The sequence below is a fragment of the Fistularia commersonii genome, chromosome 2, assembly GCF_037954325.1.
Source record: "Fistularia commersonii isolate RoL2024-O1a breed Wild chromosome 2, RoL_Fcom_v1.0, whole genome shotgun sequence".
NCBI lineage: Eukaryota > Metazoa > Chordata > Actinopteri > Syngnathiformes > Fistulariidae > Fistularia > Fistularia commersonii.
The window spans coordinates 14,612,504-14,633,352 of record NC_141285.1 but is presented as its reverse complement, the minus strand read 5'-3'; the positions used below and the strand labels follow the sequence as shown (position 1 = coordinate 14,633,352).

The 20,849-nt window shown below is 39.9% G+C and overlaps 2 protein-coding genes across 3 annotated transcripts; both read left to right on the top strand.

Annotated features, from left to right (window-relative positions):
- The first annotated feature begins 289 nt into the window (after window positions 1–289).
- Window positions 290–6,819, top strand: ubtd1a (ubiquitin domain containing 1a). Of its 2 annotated transcripts, XM_086169377.1 has the most exons (5): window positions 290–597; window positions 1,009–1,095; window positions 4,803–5,030; window positions 5,572–5,757; window positions 5,996–6,819. In XM_086169377.1, exons 1-5 carry the CDS (start codon window positions 546–548, stop codon window positions 6,208–6,210), a joined length of 768 nt encoding a protein of 255 aa, XP_086025503.1. In that variant the 5' UTR covers window positions 290–545; the 3' UTR covers window positions 6,211–6,819. The 2 variants fall into 2 exon arrangements, with proteins under 2 accessions (XP_086025503.1, XP_086025510.1); XM_086169384.1 differs by lacking the exons at window positions 290–597; window positions 1,009–1,095 and adding an exon at window positions 1,156–2,492.
- A 1,099-nt stretch (window positions 6,820–7,918) lies between these two features.
- On the top strand, window positions 7,919–20,040 carry rrp12 (ribosomal RNA processing 12 homolog). The gene is made up of 34 exons (XM_086169351.1): window positions 7,919–8,122; window positions 9,085–9,314; window positions 9,427–9,510; window positions 10,255–10,331; window positions 10,429–10,534; window positions 10,616–10,732; window positions 10,847–10,985; window positions 11,091–11,218; window positions 11,310–11,408; window positions 11,485–11,576; window positions 11,669–11,780; window positions 12,160–12,260; window positions 12,356–12,470; window positions 12,576–12,718; window positions 12,808–12,929; window positions 13,397–13,461; window positions 13,562–13,724; window positions 13,814–13,968; window positions 14,141–14,208; window positions 14,504–14,597; window positions 14,696–14,854; window positions 14,973–15,053; window positions 15,174–15,279; window positions 15,862–15,969; window positions 16,059–16,216; window positions 16,313–16,404; window positions 17,034–17,189; window positions 17,280–17,452; window positions 17,555–17,665; window positions 17,749–17,795; window positions 17,906–17,984; window positions 19,127–19,194; window positions 19,293–19,375; window positions 19,466–20,040. The coding sequence occupies exons 1-34, from the start codon at window positions 7,984–7,986 to the stop codon at window positions 19,566–19,568; spliced, it is 3,873 nt and encodes a 1,290-aa protein (XP_086025477.1). The 5' UTR covers window positions 7,919–7,983; the 3' UTR covers window positions 19,569–20,040.
- The last annotated feature ends 809 nt before the right edge of the window (window positions 20,041–20,849 follow it).

Sequence of the window (20,849 nt, the reverse complement as noted above, 5' to 3'; positions counted from 1 at the left end):
CAGTAACACGTAGTAGTCTATGCCTTCATGGTAAAAGGTCCTTTTTTCGTTTAGTTTGATCAAGGTTATCTTGACAAAATACCTATTCTAAGCCATGTCTCTGTTTTGCTATTTAAGTTGTTAAATTGTAATAACCAAATATATATTAATATTCTACATATTAATTTTATATGTTGACAACCTGCACTGGATGTACACAGGGGAACTTTATGTTTATAGCCTGGATCCAAATGTGCTGTTTTCCCCTTGACAAACCTCGACAGCTTGGACCGTGGTACGCATGCGCAAAGGTTTAAAGGGTTTAATTCGTTGTTCGGATCATTGCTAACGGTTTAGAGAGCTCTCGTCATAATTCGGGGAGGAAAAAAGACAAATAAAAATCGATTGCAACGTTGTTCTAAAAGCCGTGAAGATTTCCCGAAGGTCCAGATTCGCAGCAAAGACTCAATGTTCCTACTTTACAGCCTTTAACCTGCCAACTCGGGTCTACTGCCGGAGTCCGTCGGGTCAAAACCGAGCCAAACCTATACCTTGAACCAGTTTGGATGTGGCAGGCAAACTGCAGGCGAATGCATCACTTAGCGGACTGGATTTCCGGTAGGCGAATACAAATGTCATGATTTCTTGAAGAATTTATTGAAGTGACGTAAAGGAGCACCTTTTAACATTTCAATAGTATGGTATATTTTATTGCATTAGAAGCGATAGGTCTTTTGTGTTCAAATTAAACTATCTAATACAAACCCTGCTCGGGGGGCACAGGGAGCTGGCGCGTGCCCCGGTCAGCTGGCAATACATGTGACGTTGAACACGTGACGTAAACATCGCCGCTCCTTTGACCTCGCTGGAACAAGGAGTGCTGAGCTGTCATTATTCCCCGATCATGCAGTCCCGCTGTATTCCGTTCAACTTTTACATCAGCGGTGTTTTATTTGTAACGACCGAGTAAACGGCCCAATTGAACACTGCAACGAGGCTGATTCCGTGTCCTCTTGGTTTGACATGTAGGGACAGTGATGGGAGGCTGCGTGGGGAGGAGTAGGACGGATGGACAAGGAAGTGTTCAAGGCTCGACACGGAGCAAAAAACGAGGAGGTAAGAGCGGAGAAAGTGTAGATCAGCTCACCAGAGCATCCCCATAGATGTGTTTAACAAGTGTTAAACTAGACATTGTGTAATGAAACCATTTGTGTAATATCTATTTGGAAAGTGTTGTGAGATCAAAGACCATGGGAACCCTATGCGACATAGACCCCTGTGTTGCATGTCATCCTCAAGTGTGTAACCGAATGGATTGCTTCATTATTGTAAAGGGGAAATTAGTTTAGTTCATGATCCATGCAAGATCGAAATGTTTCCTTATTTGCATCAAGATGTTGTGGCTGAACTGTGCAGAGGAAACATGCTTGTCATGTATAACTCTGGTTGGAAAGACTATCAAGCGAAGTATTAAAGATTAATTGGTTCTTTTAAAAATGTAAAGTGCCAGCAAAGAATATTGCTTCTTTCCAGCTACATGGTTTGTTCTATTGCAGCTCACAGTTTCAGGTGTCAAAGTTCGGGCCTCATGTGTCTGAAGGTCACCCTGATGAGACTGCTTTTCCTTAAATAAACAAAATAAAAATTCAGTGTTCAAGTAAACTCCATGGTGTAAGCAAAGATTGATTCCCCCTAATAATGCTTTGAGCAGCAGTAGCAGCAGCCTGCAGAGATTTGCCACACAAGTTTGACCTACTTATTGCATTACTTGTCTCATGTCAATCTGCTCCAAAATAAAAATTTCAACCCCAAACATATGAAGCGTCTTTCAGGCATGATATAAGATCATGGTCATAGTCCCAAATCCTTGTGGGGATAATAGCCCTAGGTGATGCCCAGCCCATCTGCTATTTGTGGGACAGGAGCTTCTGAGTAACAAATAACAAATAAGTAACGAATAAATACTCACCTATTGGTGGGCAGTTTTCAGAAGCACAGAGGCTTGTCTTTCAAACATACTTTAATAATCTGACAAGGATTTATTGTAGGCTAATAGGTTTAACATGTTGCCTTTGGGTATTTGTATCCTGTCTCGAAATAGAATTGATAGGATTAGGTCTCTTGTGTAAAGAGACAACCTTCTACTGAGGGCACGCTTCATGTATTCTCACCTTATTATGGAACTGCTTTCCATGAACTGATCCTGTGTTATTTTTGGGTTGCCACCGATTTGTTATTAGAACAGGATTCAAGTGAAGGGGGAGTCATTTTTAAGTGACGCAGGAAGCATTATTCTGGTAAACTGAGCTCTGCACTAGACTGAGTCTAGTATAGGTAGCTGTTGATCAGCTGAAAACGACGAGGCATCAGTCGGCGAAGCACATTAATGCAGACTTTGGATGTAGTTTGAGTCACAACAAATCTTTGATACAAAGCCACTATGGGAGTACCTAACTCCAGGGAGTGCAACTACTATCATGCCCCAAATACACCTTTTAAGATTTTGCTGAAAAGTAAGTATAAATCTTTGTGTCTTTGAAAGAAATACTTTCCTCATTCTCTGTTTTCTTGTGTGTGGTTCAGATGGAAACAATCAGGCACATTTATGCTACATTTGTAGATTGAACAGGACAAGTAGAAATGGAATAATGTGGCTCAAATTGCTATTGATATATGCTGAGTTGTAAATATTTTTGTTCCAATTCATTAGAATATTAGAAATTCATTAGAAATTCATCAAGAATAGACTATTACGAGTGAAGTGACTATTTGATTGAATATATGCAGCTCAGTCGTGCTCGTCATTCAGTGTACATGTGATGAAAAAACGATGCGATCTATCAACTTCATTTGAATTTGTAAAGCTTTAATTCCTGGTATCAGGACATATGTCTGAGGACACGTAATCAAAGCTGTTCAAGCCGGTGCACGGCAATCTCACAAATCTCACGATGGGAGTAAAACATCCACCTGATTCTTATAACTTGTATAATCCAAAAATATATTATGAATATTGGCATGTTGAAAAATGTAAAGTTGGGACGATTACTGTAAACTCCTATAGTTTATCATCCATTGTATTGTTCATCTCTCTGTTTTAATTGATACTGAATCTTTACAGTTTTCTTATATTGGTTGCTCATCTTCACCACATTCTTTTTAACTTGAAATTATCTCCTTGTCCCCCTTGGCCCAGTGGTTTGATTTGGATTCCAGTGAACCATGAGTGCAGGTGTTTGACAGACAGTTTAAGCCAAACATAAAATGTGCTTTTCAGATGCCATGCAATCAAAAAATACGGCTTGATGAAAGTATAGAACTGCTTACCAAATAATGATGTAAGAGACCCCAACTTCAGTCATTTTTTGGAAGGCACTGCAGTCTCTGCCTTTTACATAGATCCACATCCAGAATTGTAAGATATTGTCATTTATTGGATATCGATTATTTGATCCATTATTTCATTTAAATGTCTGCACATATGCGGTCATGAAATCATATTCATAAATCCCTGTTTTTATTTATTCATTGTTTGATTTTTTATCTTAACCAGTCATGCGTACACTATTATACACAGAACTGCTGAGTCCAGATTACATAAATTGAAATTTTCTGCCAAGGTTGCTGTGATTTGCCTGTTTCTTTGTTGAGATTCTTTAGAAATCTGCCATGTTTTATTTATTTGGGTTAGACATCTGGTCATTCTTTGTCAGATATTTTGCAAATAGAGGATTTTACCATTTATCCAAATTCAAATGCAAATAATGATGTGAGATTATAGCAGTCATGCATTTTTTTTTTACATAGATCCAAATATCTGTTTTTATGATGGATCTGCATTCTCTGGTTTTGATGAGGTAAACTTATTTGTCCATTGATGTTTGTGCTGCTTTTCATTGGCCAGAGCATGCTCAGCTTTCCAACCAATGACATCTGGGATAGAGACAGAATAATCCTGTTATGTGGAACCAGATTACTTCCCGCAAGCCAAGAGTGTGTGAATGTACGCCAGCACACATGGATGTTACTTTTTTCTGCAGTAATCCACAGCACCATCATTATTAATCACTTTGATTTAGTTCTCTCAATAGTCAAGTTAACCGTCTTGTTCAGCTGGTAAAATTGAATGTTATGAGTGATATCATTTTGATTGCTGTTGTCCAAATCACCCACAAAAACTGTTACAACTAACTTGTGGCAACCCTTTTAAGAGCATTTCTTGACACTTTGAACAAATTACAAAGATTTACATTATTAAGAAATTGGACCTGTTGTATGTGCTCATTTATATGTTTACAAATGTGGTCAAATAGAGACTAGATAAGTTTTGAATTGAGTTTTTTCATTTGTACGTAAATGTACTGGGGTATAAGTCACATTGTCTCCCTGTGAGTTCCCCAAACATTTTTGCAAAGGTGGTGTCTGAGTCACGGAAGTGTTGATGTTTTATTCAGTTAGTGTTCTTATCAATAGAGCTCTATGAATATGTGAAGGTGGAGTTAGAGGCTTGAGAGCATCCCAGAACAACCATGTCCATGTCAGGACACGCATTTTGATATTGTTCTACCATTGAGTTGATAAAATCAGTACATTGAGAAGAAATTTAAGAATGTGGCAATAAATGATTTACTGTCTTCTTAAAGCTAACCTTTTAGCCTCCTTAAAGATATTCTCCCATTTTTTACACCCCTCTGTCATTACAATTAAAGAGATGGAAAAAGACTTACCATGAATACAACAGAAAATACCCAAGTTAATTAGCTGTCTACATTGCGTAACAGGCCACAAATCACATTTAAAACTGCCTTTTTCTCCCATATCAGGACGCAATGAGCCTCTTAAGAAAGAGCGTCCGAAATGGAAGAGTGAATATCCGATGACGGAGGGCCAACTGAGGAGTAAGAGGGATGAGTTCTGGGATACAGCTCCTGCCTTTGACGGACGGAAAGAGATCTGGGATGCACTCAGGGCTGCAGCCCTGGCTGCAGAGTGCAATGACCTGGAGCTAGCACAGGCCATAGTGGATGGAGCCTGCATTACTCTGCCACATGGTATTAAACTATCTGCATGCATGTTCACACACTGGCCAGTGAGGCACGCATGAGTTTGGAAATATTCTTCATCCAGTTAGGAATTGTTAAGCTTCGAGCTTGAATGATGCATAAGACAATGTTTTAATTCTCAAAATGTCCAAGGACAGTTCGCAGAGTCTCATGCATCAGTTATCTAGAGATTAGTGCTGTTACAGTTACATAATAGTTGCAGTCCTGCGTGACTGCTGTGAATGGATTGGTACACAGGAAGTCATGACAGACTGAGTTGGAAAAAACATTTGCACATGCTGCAATGTTTTTGCTTGGTACCTTCACATTTCAATGATTATGCTGTTTTTTCTTAGATATATATATATGTCAACATGATGGTATCAAATTTTCCCCAGTTTATAAAAAATAATTTCTCAAATATAGGACAAATAAAGGATTATTTTAACTGTATTATATGCAGTAAAGAAATGTTTTAAAGTCAGTGGCGTTGTTGTTTCAGATACATGTTTCTAAAACTTGTTGAAAATTACTATATCTCCCTCTGCAGGCTCTCTGACAGAGAGTTACGATGAACTGGGAAACCGCTACCAGCTCCCAGCTTACACCTTAGCCCCACCTGTCAACCTCATCACTGAAACATCCAGTGAAAGCAAAGTCTCTGAAGCTGGACTAAAACAAGCACAAGCTCCCCCGTGCAGGAATGAGTTCCAGTTGCGGGTGCGATTGTCAACAGGTACAAAACATCCATTGAGAGCATCATAGCATCAATACACAATGTTAATTTATATAATTTTATGTTCTAAATAAATCTTAATATTCTATTCTAATGTATTTTAAATATATATGCATTGCTATCCTCATCATGAATATGGTATGTCATGACATTTAATTCTGATAGGTACGGTAACAGATGTTCTTTCAGTTTTTCTTGGGCTTCTCAGAAATGTGTTCATGTGTGTTTGATTTCTCAGGAGAGGACGTGCGTTTGACAGCCAGCATGGCAGACTCCATTGCTCAGCTGAAAAAGCAGTTGGAAGCAAAAGAAGAAATTGATGTGTCTCGACAAAGGTGGTTTTTTTCAGGGAAACTCCTGACTGATAATACTCGTTTGCAAGATACTAAAATCCAGAAGGACTTTGTTGTTCAAGTGATTATCAATATGAATCCTGCAGTTATGGCGAACTGAGGAAGATGAAAAGTATGAGGCGACAAACAGATGAGGCTTGAAATGATTAACCAGTAGGCAATGCAGTGGAATTTTGCATACATTTTTATATAAATATGTTACTTTTATATTGCTCTTTTTGTATATTTTTTCTTTTTCTAGATATAAACTAAGGGTATCAAAATGCACTGAAACACTTTAGATAACAAGTAGAATCCTAAGATGCACATCCCAGTGTTTGTCCATTTGTGTGGACATCATTGTCCATCAGTCCCTGCACTGTTGTTTTTATTCATGTGTGTTTGCAATTGTGCTCATTTACAAAGGGATGGAACCTGAGTACCTCATAAGGTTAATCCACTTTACATTTTTATGTATATATTTATGTCAAATTATTTAAGAAATAGAGTGAATGTGTCTCAATGTACCTTTTGTTGTTTGTCACCAAACTGTGCAACTATAATGCCACGATCAATATGGAACATGACGGTGGTACAGTCTTGAAAGGCAATAAGAGAAGAATGGATTTATGTCAATCTCTTTGATCTAAACAAGACACCATCATGTCATTTTCAATGTACAGGTATAAGGCTTATTGTACTTACTTGTCAATAAATGCAATAAATTTAAGTTAATTGGTCTGGATCCTTAATTACTCACACATGCTATAATCCTCTGTAGAGATGGGTTATTAAAGGTACATCTTAAAGCAGTACTACTATTTAGAGCAGGGGTGGGCAAAGCTTTTGGCTCAAGGGTTGCATTAACTTTTAAAGCTTGATAGATTGACCGGGTCACCATAAGATTTGATACATCTAAAAAAAAAAAAAAAAAAAAAAAGCATTTGTTGACAGTATATTTCAGACTCATCTGACATTTGCTTTGAAAATAAAACCAGCTTGGTTTTGAAGACTGACGTTTGCTTGCATTTCATGCACAAACCGGGTTTTCCCTTGTAGCTTCATGTCAAGCTCATTCATGCATGTCAGTATGTCCACAGTAAAGGCTAAATCACAAACCTAATCTGTGTCATTCAGCTCAGGAAAATTCTCAAGTTCTCTCACGTAGCTCCAAAAATGAAATAATCTCCTGTATGAGCCCCCACATTCATTGATCCAATCATTCACATTAAGTATTAATTCTGTACCAATCTTGGTGGGCTAGATTAAAAAGACCAACGGGCTGGATGTGACCCATGGGCCGTAGTTTGCCCATCCCTGAAAAATGAAATAAAAATTAAATAAAAATGAGACATCCATCATTATTTTACATTGTAAAGTAATGATTTTTGTCCTATTTTTCTTTTTTCTGCTCTCTGATTTTTTAAAGAAATTCACAACAGCAAACAAAAACAAAAAAAATGTTGGGGGAGATTGTATTAAACTTCCATTTGGAATCATCTCTATGGTGAAGAATCACAAGTCAGAAAGGTGGTTGGGATGCACTTCAGAAATTATATATCTTATGTTATAAATAATGTTGCGTGTGACATGGCCACTGCATGACAGGTGGGACACTGAAAAAAATCTCTATTATGGAGAGATTCGACATATACAGATCGGATTAGGATTAAGAGAATGAGCAGATTTATAAAAAAAAACAGGCATCAGACGGTTCACTGTGTTCGCGGATCAGCTGATGATTTGCTGTCATGGAGACGGTCATGGTGTCGTGTTTCTGTCGGAAAGCGCCCCTGCTGGTGACTCGAGTGAAAATGACGTCATCTGCTAAGCGACAGAGTCGTCTGTGACTGATCACGCTGTCGGAGCAGCGTGATATTCTCAACCCCCGAAAATGGCTAAGTCGGGGAAGCTTCGATCTGGAACAGCCTCTAAGCTCAAACGATGGAAGAAGGGACACAGCAGCGATTCAAATCCGCAGACCAGTCGCTTTCGACAAGCTGCTAAAAGCCGCTACTTTAGCCGACCCACCGGTAGGTTCCCATCCACACGTGGGTCTGCAGCTGCAGCTAACTTAAGCTAAAGTTAGCAAGAAAGTACTAGCACAGAATTCCCTAACCATCTGTTTTGTTTACTTATCGGCTAGAGCCTTAAAACTTGTCAATTCATTTTTAACAACATTTTAGCCGTGTATTATTGCAGTGACAGTCGCAATTTGTCGCTTGTCAGATTAAATCTTTAGAATTACATAATATGGATACGTGAATAATATAGAAACAACGAACCTTTTGTGATCATATCGTCGTTCTGTAGGAGAGGCTCAAAGTGTTCTTTGGCACGTGTTTTGGCTTCGGCATTGATTTAATCACTCATTTTTACAAAACTTGTAAATCTTACAGTTGGTCAAAGTATGGAAGTGCAATAAAGGTTTACATTTGATATTCTAAAGGTAGAATTGTTTTAATGGCACACTTTTTATTCATTACTGTTTCTGGCACTCTACCTCAGATGTAAATAGGCTGCGTTGCCAAAACTTCAGCCTCCAGCAAATACCTTCAACACTACTTTAAAGTACAACCTTTGTAATACAGTTACTCACTTAAGTATTAGTAATACTCTTCAGATGTACCACCATAATACAGATTACCAACTATATTAAGATATACTTAAATCAAATAATGTAGTGGTCAGTCTGTGTATGTATAGATTTGTAATATTAGGATCAAATTTTGGCTTTCAGTTGTAATGTTTATTTTGACTATCAATAAGACAAGCTGGTGGTTATTTCATTGTGACTGAAACCCATTTTTAACCAGATAATTGTTTGCTTAAATGTTATGTGTTCATTTTGTCTGTGTGTATACAACATCATCTTTCTTAAGAATAAGAAAGATTGTTCATTAAATTTAAAACTAGTTCAAATCTAAAGCATATTTTGAAATTACTGGACCATAATGTGTGATTTAGCCTGACCTTTTAACAAATGTACTTGCAGGTAAAAGTGATCTCACGGTTGATGCCCTAAAGCTTCACGATGAGTTGCAAAGAGGCCCTTTGGAACTCAACGATGGTGGTCAGAAAGATGAACAAATGGAAGATGAGCCAGATAAAGCCTTGTCAGATAGAAGCTCTGGCACTTTCCTCAGTGGCTTGTCAGATTGCTCCAATTTGACTTTCAGAAAGGTGCAACACTTCTGGGAGTCCAATTCAGCTGCTCACAAAGAGGTACTTAATGTCACAAAGCCACTGAACCGTTGAGAAAGGAATACATTTAAGGAGTTCCATCAAACATCTAACTGGTTGTTTAAGATGTCATGTTTGCCAATGTGCCTTCCAGATCTGTGCAGTGCTGGCAGCAGTAACTGAAGTGATTCGAAGCCAAGGGGGGAAGGAAACAGAAACTGAATACTTTGCTGCTTTGGTAAGGGATTATCTTAAATAGCAGGCCAGTCATTTCTGAAAATGCAAGTTTATTCTGTTTTTCAAATGACAATAACCAGCAAAGTAAGTAATACCAGATAAACATTTTATATTCTGATGTGTTTGAGAGTTAGTGTGTAAAATATCTGTGAGCTGCCACCTTACCACGATGGAGGGGTTTGCGCATCCCAGTGATCCTGGGAGCTATGTTGTCAGGGGCTTTATGCCCCTACAAGAGTCACCCAAGGCAAACAGGTCCCAGGGGAGGGACCAGACAAAGTGTGGCTCAGAAGACCCCCATGAAGAAGACAATCCTTTGACCCAGTTTTCCCTTGTCTGGACATGGGTCACCGGGGCCCTCTCGGGGTCACTGACGAGTGCCTGGTGGCCGGGCCTTCACCCATGGGGCTCGGCCAGGCACAGCCTGAAGGAACGACATGGGTCCCTCTTCCTCTGGGCTTACTACCCACAGGGAGGGCCAAAAGGGTTGGGTACAGTGTGAGCTGGGTGATAGCTGGAGCGGGGGGCCTTGGCGGTCCGTGCTGCCCCCACGACCCGGCTCTATATAAATGGGGGAAGGTGGATGAATGGATGTGTTTAAAATCATCAGTTTCCACTATGGCTATCTAGAAAAATATATGTGAACAGCAGGCAAGTGGGAAATGTTTGTTTGGTTTTTTAATGATAATGCCCACTAAACTTTCATGAAAACCCTCTAACTGCAGCATGGCACTCTCTGTTGCAGATGACCACCTTAGAGGTGGTGGATTCTTCAGACTCGCAGGCTGCTGTGGCCTACCTCCTCAACCTTGTCATGAAAAGGTTTTACACTTTGTCCTTATAATCCTTATAACTGTAAAATTCCCCAGAAGAAATGTCTTTGAGCGTTGTTCATGCTATGTGCTCGTTTGATTCCCAGGGTTCCAGCTCCTGTTCTCATGTCTAAGTTCTCAGACACCGCAAAGGCTCTGATTGATGTCATGTCAAAAGAGGCCAAAGGTGAAAGCTCTTCAGCTCTTAGATGGGTGAGTAAGATTGCCTTCACAGTCTATTGATTGTTTGTGAAACTCACAAGTGTTGATACAGGTTATTTTCATGATCAATAGATCCTGTCGTGCTTGGCAACTCTGTTGAGGAAACAGGATGCATCTGTTTGGACTTACCCATCCACTCTTCAGGCATACCACAGCCTGCTCTCCTTCACTGTGCACAGCAAGCCCAAGGTCTGCCTTTGTCTACTTGTTTGTTTGTTTTCATTGAATGTAAAGTTAAATGAGAGCAAAGATGGAAATAGATAATGTCCTTTTTTTCTCATTTTTGGAAATATTTTTCTTCAGGTGCGTAAAGCAGCCCAGCAGGGTGTGTGCTCCATTCTCAGAGGGAGTGATTTTATGTTCACTGATAATGCCCCGACACATCACCCCGCTGCATCATCCACAGCCAAGTTCTGCATCAAAGAAGTGGAACAGGCTGGAGGTTAGACATAGAGGCACCATTGTGTGCCAGTGCTGAAGGGCATCAAGCTGATATGAATATGCAATTGTGCTAGAACTTAGTCAGTGTTGGCTTTTACTCCCTTAGGCAGTAAAGAGGATACCACCACACTCCATGTTCTGGGTCTTCTGAAGGAGCTGATGGTGACTTTTCCTCTGGGAGCTGTCAAGTCCTGTTGTGAGACCCTGCTCCGAGTGATGACACTCAGCCATGTGGTGAGAACACAAAAATACTTGTCGGTTTTACCACACGCTTATCTGTGTACATTCATATGGGTAGGGTCCATAACTGTATATCTGTGTGTAGTTGGTGACCGCAGGTGCCATGCAGGCCTTTCACAGGCTGTTCAGCCAGAAGCCAAATCCTTCAACTCTGTCAGCAGAACTCAATGCACAAATCATTACGGTGAGAGAATTTACAAAAGGTCTAGTCTTACTGTGAAGTTTGGCATGAAGTACAATTGGCTGTCACTCATCCCCAGGCCCTCTATGACTACCTGCCCAGTGAGAATGACCTGCAGCCCCTGTTGGCTTGGCTGGCTGTAATGGAAAAAGCACATGTTCACTTGGCAAGGTAACTCACATTTTGTTTGGAGGAAAATCTGCATCAGTGAGATAATCACATTTTCTTGTTTAGATGTGACTGCATTCTGTGGCTTTGTCTAGTTTGCAGAGTTCTCTGAGTTTGGGTCACCTCCCTCGCTTCTCCTCTGCCACCATGTCCTGCCTGCTGTCACGCCATGCACAGGTGGTAACAGGGGCAACCAACACACTTAAGGTAAGTAGCTTTGCTTTGATGTTTGCATTGATGAAACTTCTAAAGTGCCCTTACACTTATATATTCATCTGGCCTGATTATTATTGGTCTCACATTGTAATTTTAAGGAGCACTTTGAAGGACCCTACACAATGGATTATCCTCTTCACTGTACAGCTTTGCTTTCCCAAACTTGAAATGAATGTGTTTATAGATCACGACAAACAATGGAAATCTGAAAACTCCAACAGAGTACCTCAGGAGAAATTTTGGGACAGGGTTTCTGGGTCACTGGGAAATACAAATGGAAATATCACTTTTACTTGCAGGAATGTGTTCCCTTAGATACATGCTTCCATTATAATCTTATCATGAATACTGCAGTGTTCATGTGTTGCAGATCCTGTTGACTGAATGTGTGGCCCCTCACATTGAGGAAATTGGCATTATAACTGCCACTGCCTCTTCAGGGAATCCTTACTATGTCTGCAAAATGTTTCGGTCAGTTCTCCAGCAGCAATATAATTACTTTCTATTTCACCCTTATATTTTGATACTTATGAGAGTGAATCTTTGTGTGTATGTGTGTGTTCCAGTATCGTAGAAGAAGGATTGTCATATCGCTTCCATGGCTCCTGGGCTTTTGTTTTGCAAGTACTTAGTTGCTTCTATAGAGTTGCAGGAAAACAAGCTCATCCCGTCATGACCAAGGTAAATTGCCACTTGTGTGGGGCTTAGTTTGGTGAACCAAATTTATGTGAGACTGTTGTACAGTCAGTGGGTATACTCTGACTTACTATGCTTTTTCTTGGACAGTCCCTGCAGGCTTTGGCCGACCTACGTTCCACCCCTAATTTCCCTTTCAGTGGCGAGTTGGATCTTGCTGTTGGAAGTGCTGTGGAGAGCATGGGTCCTGAAATTGTCTTGGGCGCGGTGCCTTTAAACATCACTGGCAACGAGTGAGAGCTCATACATGCACACACAAAGCTCCTCTTTAGTTGGTCTCATGGTCCCTATTATGCTTCAACTGCATGTTGTTCCTCCCCAGCGATGACTTGGAGTTCCCAAGGAGCTGGCTGGTGCCAGTCATTCGAGATCACGTGAAGAACACTAACCTGGGCTACTTCACATCTTATTTCCTTCCTCTGGCCTCAACACTCAAGCAGAGGGGTACTTGTTATATTTAACTGAGGATTAACATACAGATTTAATGCCTCCTTGTTTATTTGCTTTGTATACCTGCATATTCTATCCTCCAACCAACAATTTAGTCTGAGCTGTAGTAGTCAGACCTATAATACCAAATGGACACCTATAAATCTATTATTCTACCCTTTACTTCTCGGGTTTGAGCTCTTGGGTGGTGTTTTAGCAAGTTCATTAATTGATTATCTTTTTTAATTAAGGCACTGTAATTCAGATATGCTTGTTAGAAGTAAATTGATTATCTAACATGTTTTACCATATGTCAAGTAGTGTTTTGGCAGAGCAGGTGATACATCTACAGAAGTCCTACCATAGAAGTATAAATGCCCACCCAAAGAGCAACATGGGTCTATACATTTATCATTAGTGTGGTATGATATGATGATAGTGTTGACTTTTGTCTATGTATCCTGGTAACTCATTTTTTGTAGCTGAAGAACTAGAGCAAACAGGACAGAAACTGGAAGCCAAAGTCTATCAGACCTTACACCTTCAGGTAACACCCCTGTGAACTTAACTTTCTCTTGTATTCTGAATAATGTCTGTGATAGTGAGCTGTTAAGAAGAGCTTGTTTGTGTGTACCCCGTTCTCACAGATATGGACAATGTTACCTGGTTTTTGCACATGCGCTTTGGACGTGATGGCATCTTTCAAAGTCATTGCACGCACACTTGGCATGACCATTAACGAATGTCCATCCCTGAGGCTCATTGTCTGCCAAGCTCTGCGAACTATCATCACCAAGAGCTGCACCACTGGTGGGTTGTGATGTATACAACTACTGCTGTAGCCATTTTCTTAAATCCCTTTCCTTGTTAACAATTGTGTAACTATTATTGTATTGCAGAAGAGGAAAAGTCTGAAGTGGGCCGCTTCTCTAAGAACTTCCTGCCCATCCTTTGTAATGTGTACAGCCAACCTCCTGAAGCTGGAGAGTCTGGTACCTACAGAATGGCTGTCCTTGACACAATCAAGGTCTATCTTACTGTTACTGACAAACAGGTCAGTTGCTCTTGTGTACTTAACATTGCCTAATCCCCTCAATTATCTTAAAGCAAGTTTTTTTGATAACTTAAACAACCAAAATAGTAGAAATAGAAAACATATTTTGATGCTTAATCTTAAAACTCTTTTCGAGAAGTTTTTTTCATCATTAATTGAAATAATCTTGTAGATGATCGTCACATTCTTGGAAAAAGCTACGGAGAGACTGGGTAGCACTGAAAGCACTGAGTTCATACGGTAAGGCATGAATGTGGATACATATGTATCCAACAGTTCCATGCTAATTTTTCTTTTCTAAAAAAAATGTTAAAGTAGACACACCAAAAGGGCTCCAATGCACAGATTATTTATTTAATCTGTCACAGCGGACTTTTTAAAAACTTTTTTTCAGTCTGTTTTTTCTGGTCCCGCACCGATCCCTAACTAGGCAGCGGATATGTGTGTTTTTTCTTTATTCTCAATCATATACTCTTTTCTAATCATATACTTTATTTTCCATTATTTTCCCCCTTGATTTATTTGAATCTCCTAGGTTGTCAATGTTGGACCTTATGGTCGCCATGGCTCCCTTTTTACACCAGAACACCATGACCAAGACATTTGAGTTGATCAGGAAGTACTTGGAAGTATGGTTATACTTCTTTTACTATACTTCTTTTTTTCCATCTGTTCATGGCTTAACCATATTTCTCCTATGTCTATTGCATGTCTATCATTTGCCCAGACAAAAGAGCCAGGAATACAGAAGAAGGCGTATCGTGTGCTAGAGGAGATGTGCGGGGGAGAGAGCGATGAATGTCGATTGTTTGTTGTGTCTAATTTGGAAATCCTAAAGGTTGTTCTGCTTGAGAATTTAAAAAATGCCTCTTCACCAGCAAAAAGGGTGAGAAACTGCACAGAGAGAAACTGAAACACCTGGATTAAGTATATAGTGGACATTTTGCTAAAATAGTTTGTATATATAAACAATGATAACAACATAATTTTTTTGTGTTTCCCAGCCAAGACTGAATTGTCTGAACCACATTGTGAAAAGACTAGATGAGGAGCACAAGGACTTTATCACAGCTCTGCTGCCAGAGGTGCACACTCACACACACACACACACACACACACACACACACACACACACACACACACACACACACACACACTAAAACCAGCATTGAGAGTATAACTCATTAACCTTTTCTTTCCTTCAGGTGATTATATGTACCAAAGAAGTATCTGTGGGAGCTCGTAAGAGTGCGTACAATTTGCTGGTGGAAATTGGAAAAGCTTTTTTCCGCTTTTATGGCAACACAAAAGGTAGGACCTATCTTGCCTCTCCAACATTTACTTGGAACCATCGCAAACTTTTAATGAGCTCTAATAACACCTAAGACCAGACATGTTTCAAGTCAGTCTCTAAACCACAGCCTGATTCAGTGGCTTTATTCCTGCTGATCAAGCACTGTTTTTTCTGTTCACCTCACACTCTGTCGTACCCTTTTTTTTGAGCGTCTTCTTCACACAGGGCTAATCTTCCGAGCATTAAAAACCATTGTGCTGCATTTCACAAATTGTCACAGACAACATTTGATAGTGATAAATTGCCTAATCTCAAAGTCATTCTAAGGAAAAGGGTATTTCAACAAGGATCCCCCATTGGGCTTTTAATGAGTTTTTTTTTTTTTATTACATTTTTTAAAAAGTTGCCGTAGCTTTAAGGTATAGGCAACAAAGCATGGCAAAGTAAAGGCTTTTACAAATCATGGGGCAATCTGTTGATACAGCAGGGTGGGAAATTTAATTTTTACCTCATGTGTACCTTGCACGGAGAGATTTTTATCACATCTATCATGATGACTGTGAGTGTTTCATATCCACCAAACTCCATCTCTACTTCAGATGCCATGGAGCAGTATTTGGTGTTGGTATATGCAGGACTAACAGGCTCCGTCACCATGATCACCTGTACAGTGTTGGCGCTGACGCGTCTGGTGTTTGAGTACAAAGGTGGGGCCAATAGTTTTAGCTTTGTGATTTGTCTTTGTTTTGGATCTATGTTTATGACTGATCTAAATCTGACTTACATATATCCATAGACTCTATAGATGTGAACACAATGGAGCAGCTGCTGCACAATATTTGTTTACTGCTGGGATCACGGACCAGGGAAATTGTCAAAGCTGCCCTGGGTTTCATCAAAGTCATCCTCTTCATCATGGATCAAAAGACACTGGCATCACACGTCACTGTCATGGTACCATGGATATTGTCGATACAATGGAAACACCAAATCCATCATGAGAAACTGTTAATGAGAGGCTACTTCAACTTCTATTCTATTTTTATTTAGATGGAGGCCATTGGGAACATTAAAGACGACATGAGGAGACACTTCAGAACCAAACTAAAGAACATCTTCACAAAGTTCATCAGGAAGTTTGGGTAAGGGGTTCACTTTATTTTGCAAAAATTGCGTCTTGTCTATCTGTCTTGTTCGCAACAGAAAAAAATACATTGACTTAAAATTTATTTCATATCACTTTTCTCAATAATTTGTCATAATGTACCAAATTATCAAGTCAGCTCACATGCCTTGTCATGTTAAAGATGTTGGAATTTTTATCTAATTAGTTTTGAGTGAGGTAGACTATCATTCAACTTGGCTTTGCAGTAAGATTGGGCTCTCTATCTCTGTAATGCACGAACTGAATCTCATCTACCTCCCCCAGTTTCAAGAATGTCGTAACTTTGGAATAACATAGGCCGATAACATTGCAATGCATTTTTTTTCTTAACACTCTATTAAGCCTTTGCAGGATATTGCTCTAGCTTTAAACCCATGGATGAACCACATGCAGTCACTTAATAGCACATGGGGAGCAGTAAAGGGTTCAGTGTTATTGCTCAACAACACCTCGAAAGGCGAGGAGGAGCCCAGGAATCAAAACAGGAGCATTCAGTTCCAAGACAGCCACTTTTATCCACCTTATATATGCTCCCTGTAACTCCAATAAAACTGATATTTGTACTGCAATCGTATCACATGGTAAATTGTAAACTGTTTTTGCTAGGTTTGAGCTGGTGAAGAACATGCTGCCCACTGAGCACCACAAGGTCCTCATAAACATCCGTAAAGCTGAGGCTCGCGGCAAGAGGAGGAAGCAGGCTGCAGAGGAGCAGGGCGACTCTGACAGTGAAGAGGAGGCTCCTAAAATAAAGAGTGAAAGGTGGAAGAACACACAGCACAATCCGTCACTTAAAGCGTTTCTCCAGTATTCCATTCTCACTCTCTCAAACGTGTTTCCTTTTTCCCTCAGTATCCAGGACATTCTTGCAGAGTCGGACGGTGACTTGTCAGAGGATGAAGGAAAAGCTGGTCGACCCCAGAGGAAAGCAGGAAAACCACAGAAGGGGCGAGCCTGGCTCAAAGAAGGAGAGGAAGATGACCCTCTCAACTTTTTGGACCCCAAGGTTTCCCAGAGAGTGCTAGGTAAATGTTTATCATAACATGTATCCCTGTTTCTGCCAGTTCACGTCAACTTAAAAAGATAGTTGCATGAGTTAAATCAACATGGATACCTTGTTTTTGTAGCCACCAACCCAGAGAAGAAGAAAAGCACCAAGGCTGAGCATGGCTTCAAGGTGACTTCAGATGGACGGCTGATCATCAGAGAGGATGGGGAAGAGTATCCTAAACACAAAGGTAGGAATGTGCCAGCAGTTCAGCTTGCCTCTGTGTCCATTCCTTACATTCTGTTACTCATGGTATTATCATCCTGCTTTCAGATGAGGGAGAGGTGAATGATATCCTGGAAGAAGCTGGAGTGAAAAGCGTATGTATTCATACCGCTATGCAGCACACTACTTTATAATAAATATAGGTAGTTATTTTACCGGTTTCTTTAGTATCTTTCACAAGCCTGCTTTTGTCCCCCACTTTCAGAGGAAACTGCAGAAGAGGAAGTTCCAAGATAGTAACTTTGATGAAGATATGGACATTGAACCGCAGTTAAAATATAAAGGTATGATTAATATAATTTCTTACAAAAGTAACATATCTCCCCAAGGCCGGATAAATGCAGAGGGTTGCGTCAGGAAGGGCATCTCCTTCTTCTAAACTTCTAAAACTTTTGCTAAAACCAAACATGCAAATCAAACATAACCAGATCATACCGGACCTACACGGAACCAATGGAAACTGGCCTATTGTAGATCAAAGAAGGAGGGGAGGAAGGTGTGATCGGAAGCAGAGAGAGAAGAGGAAAGGCAAGACTCTGAGACTGAGATTAGGGACTTTGAATATTGGGACTATGGGCTGGAAAGGAGAGGAATGAAAGTTAGACGCAGCAAAACAGTATATGTGTGAATGAGAGGGACTTGGGTGGAACGGTGAGAAGTTTGAGGATTTCAGGTACTTTGGGTCAACAGTACCGAGCAGCGGAGTGTGTTTAAAAGAGGTGAAGAGACGGGTTCAAGCAGGTTGGAATGGGTGGAGAAAAGTGTCAGGGGTACTACAAGGCAATAGAAGACTACCAGCCAGAATGAAAGGAAAGGTGTACAAGACAGTGGGGAGATCGACGATGCTGTATGGCCTAGAAACCGTTACAATGACAAAAAGACAGGAGGCAGAGCTAGAGGTCGCAGAGATGAGGATTCTAACCAGGACCAGTGACCAGAATGGATGGGATCAGGAATGAGTCTATCAGAGGAACAGCACATTAGATGTTTTGGAGAGAAGGTCAGATAAGCCAGACTGAGATGGTTCGGTTATGTGCAGAGGCTGGAGAGTGAGTCTTTTGGTGGACAAAAACTGGAATTGGAGCTGCCAGGCAGGAGGTCTCGAGGAAGACCAGAGAGAAGATTTATGGACGTAGGGAGAGAGGGTATGAAGGTAGTTGGTGTGAGACAGGAGTATACAGAGAATAGGGTTAGATGGAGAAGGTTGATTCGCTGTGAGACCCCTGAAAGGAAAAGCCAAAAGGAGAAAAAGAAGAAGATAAAAGTAACACATCTGTGCAAAAAGTATCAACAATTATTTGTGAAAAGCTTCATGTTCTGGTAGGTTCTTCAGCAGGAGTTCTTGGGGGGCACAACACATTTCTGATGTCTTGTTGCATTTGGGCTTGTGACAATCTAAAGAAACATTTTTTTTCTTTCTACACAGCTGGAGGGTCAGGCATCCACAGACCCCTGGTAGGCAGCAAAGATAGTGGAAATGACTATAAGTCAAAGGTGAGCCCAGAAGAATGTACAAACAGAAGTTAACAAATAGTAATGTGTTTTTTTTTGTTCTCTTGTTCTCATTACTTTTTTCATTTTCTATTTCTCAGAAAGGAAAAGGGGATGTGAAGAAAACAGGAAAACTTGACCCATACGCTTATATTCCCCTTAGGAAGGCCCAACTCAATCGCAGGTACAGGCGGGTTTTAACCCTATCGTAAAAGAATGAATGAGAACTTGTATATGGCATTAATGTTTTCATTCTATGTGTGTTTCTTATCAGGAAGCGAGCCAAACTGCAGGGCCAGTTCAGAGGAATGGTGAAGGGAGCCCAGAAGGGGGCGTTGTCAGGAAAGAAAATGCAGAAGAAAAATAGAAAAGCGTGAAACCATGTCATATGGGACTGAATGGACTATAATATTAAATTTGCCCATGAAAATGTGTGTGGTACAGTGTGTTGGCCCCATAGAGAAAAGCAGCTCAGGTAGAGAAAGTTCCTTACAGACTGCGAATGAGAAATAAATTTGCTTTAAATCCACCCATTTCAGAGCTCCTGAACTTGACATGTGGATAGAGAACTCGTGCTATAATTTATCATGAAAACTTCTTGTCATTGCCTTGATGAATTTTAACTAATCAAAAGTGAGAAATTCTTTGAAAATGGATCAGATATAACGCTTCCTTGTGGCAAAATAAAATATCTTTATGTATTCAGACATAGATCCAGCTATTTTGTAAATAGTTATGTGTTATTTGGTCACTTGAGGGCACTGTTGACTCCTGTTATCTTGTGGGGGAAGCCTTACTGACTACAAGTGATGGTTCAGTCATATCATTAAAGCTGTTTTTGGAGTGAAACCGTGTCAACATGTAAACAATCAACAGCCATCTATTACTCAAAATTTTAGTTTAGTTGTACTATTCTACAGCACAGACTGACTGGCTATATGTTGTGCTTTGCCAAATACATTGTTGGACCAGCTGTCCTGTGCCACTTGTTCACAGATATATAGCAGCAGTTGTAGTGACAAACCCCCTCTAAAGCACATGATTGTATGTCATTGTTTCTAGGGTAATGATCTTCTTTTCAATTTTTGAAAAACTAGAAAACAATCCTTTCCATTTAATTTTTTTTATTAGTTTAAATCGGGGACATTTTAAAGGTTAGATTTAAGTTACATTTCCATCCTGAGTAGGCATCCATTTGAATCAAGAGTTGTTGGGATGTCCATGCGGGGTCAACATTCTGGTTTGGAAATAGTGGACATTGATAGTTTTTTGTTTTTTTTTTAACTAAAATTGATGGGCTCTCAAACATCTTTTTCAATATTGAATATTGCATTCATGGTAATATTTAGTCGGATCTGATTTAAGACTTTCTGATTTATTCTAAATTATTATTTATTTAATGTCAAGTTGCAGTTGGTTGTGACAGACCATTCAATGTTATTTCGTATTCAAATTAGCTCTACTCAGTGCTTAAACACAGCTTTTTCCAGAATTGGAATTTTGTGTGCATATATATTTATATCATCATAACTGCCAGTAATCCAATTATTAGTAAAGCTATAAAAAAGGATCGTAAATGACAAAGTGTTTCTGAATATTTATTTTGAACAGTCTTGACTATTGCCTGCATCTGCCATTTGCCTCGCAGTAAATATAAC

Excerpts from the sequence above, each read along its gene's own strand:
- rrp12 (XM_086169351.1), top strand. The coding sequence starts at position 7,984 with ATGGCTAAGTCGGGGAAGCTTCGATCTGGAACAGCCTCTAAGCTCAAA. Across the intron at positions 10,332-10,428 it reads CTCAACCTTGTCATGAAAAG|GGTTCCAGCTCCTGTTCTCA; the intron begins GTTTTACACTTT and ends TTTGATTCCCAG. Across the intron at positions 11,409-11,484 it reads TCAATGCACAAATCATTACG|GCCCTCTATGACTACCTGCC; the intron begins GTGAGAGAATTT and ends ACTCATCCCCAG.
- ubtd1a (XM_086169377.1), top strand. The coding sequence starts at position 546 with ATGTGGCAGGCAAACTGCAGGCGAATGCATCACTTAGCGGACTGGATT. Across the intron at positions 598-1,008 it reads CTTAGCGGACTGGATTTCCG|GGACAGTGATGGGAGGCTGC; the intron begins GTAGGCGAATAC and ends TTTGACATGTAG. Across the intron at positions 5,031-5,571 it reads CTGCATTACTCTGCCACATG|GCTCTCTGACAGAGAGTTAC; the intron begins GTATTAAACTAT and ends CTCCCTCTGCAG.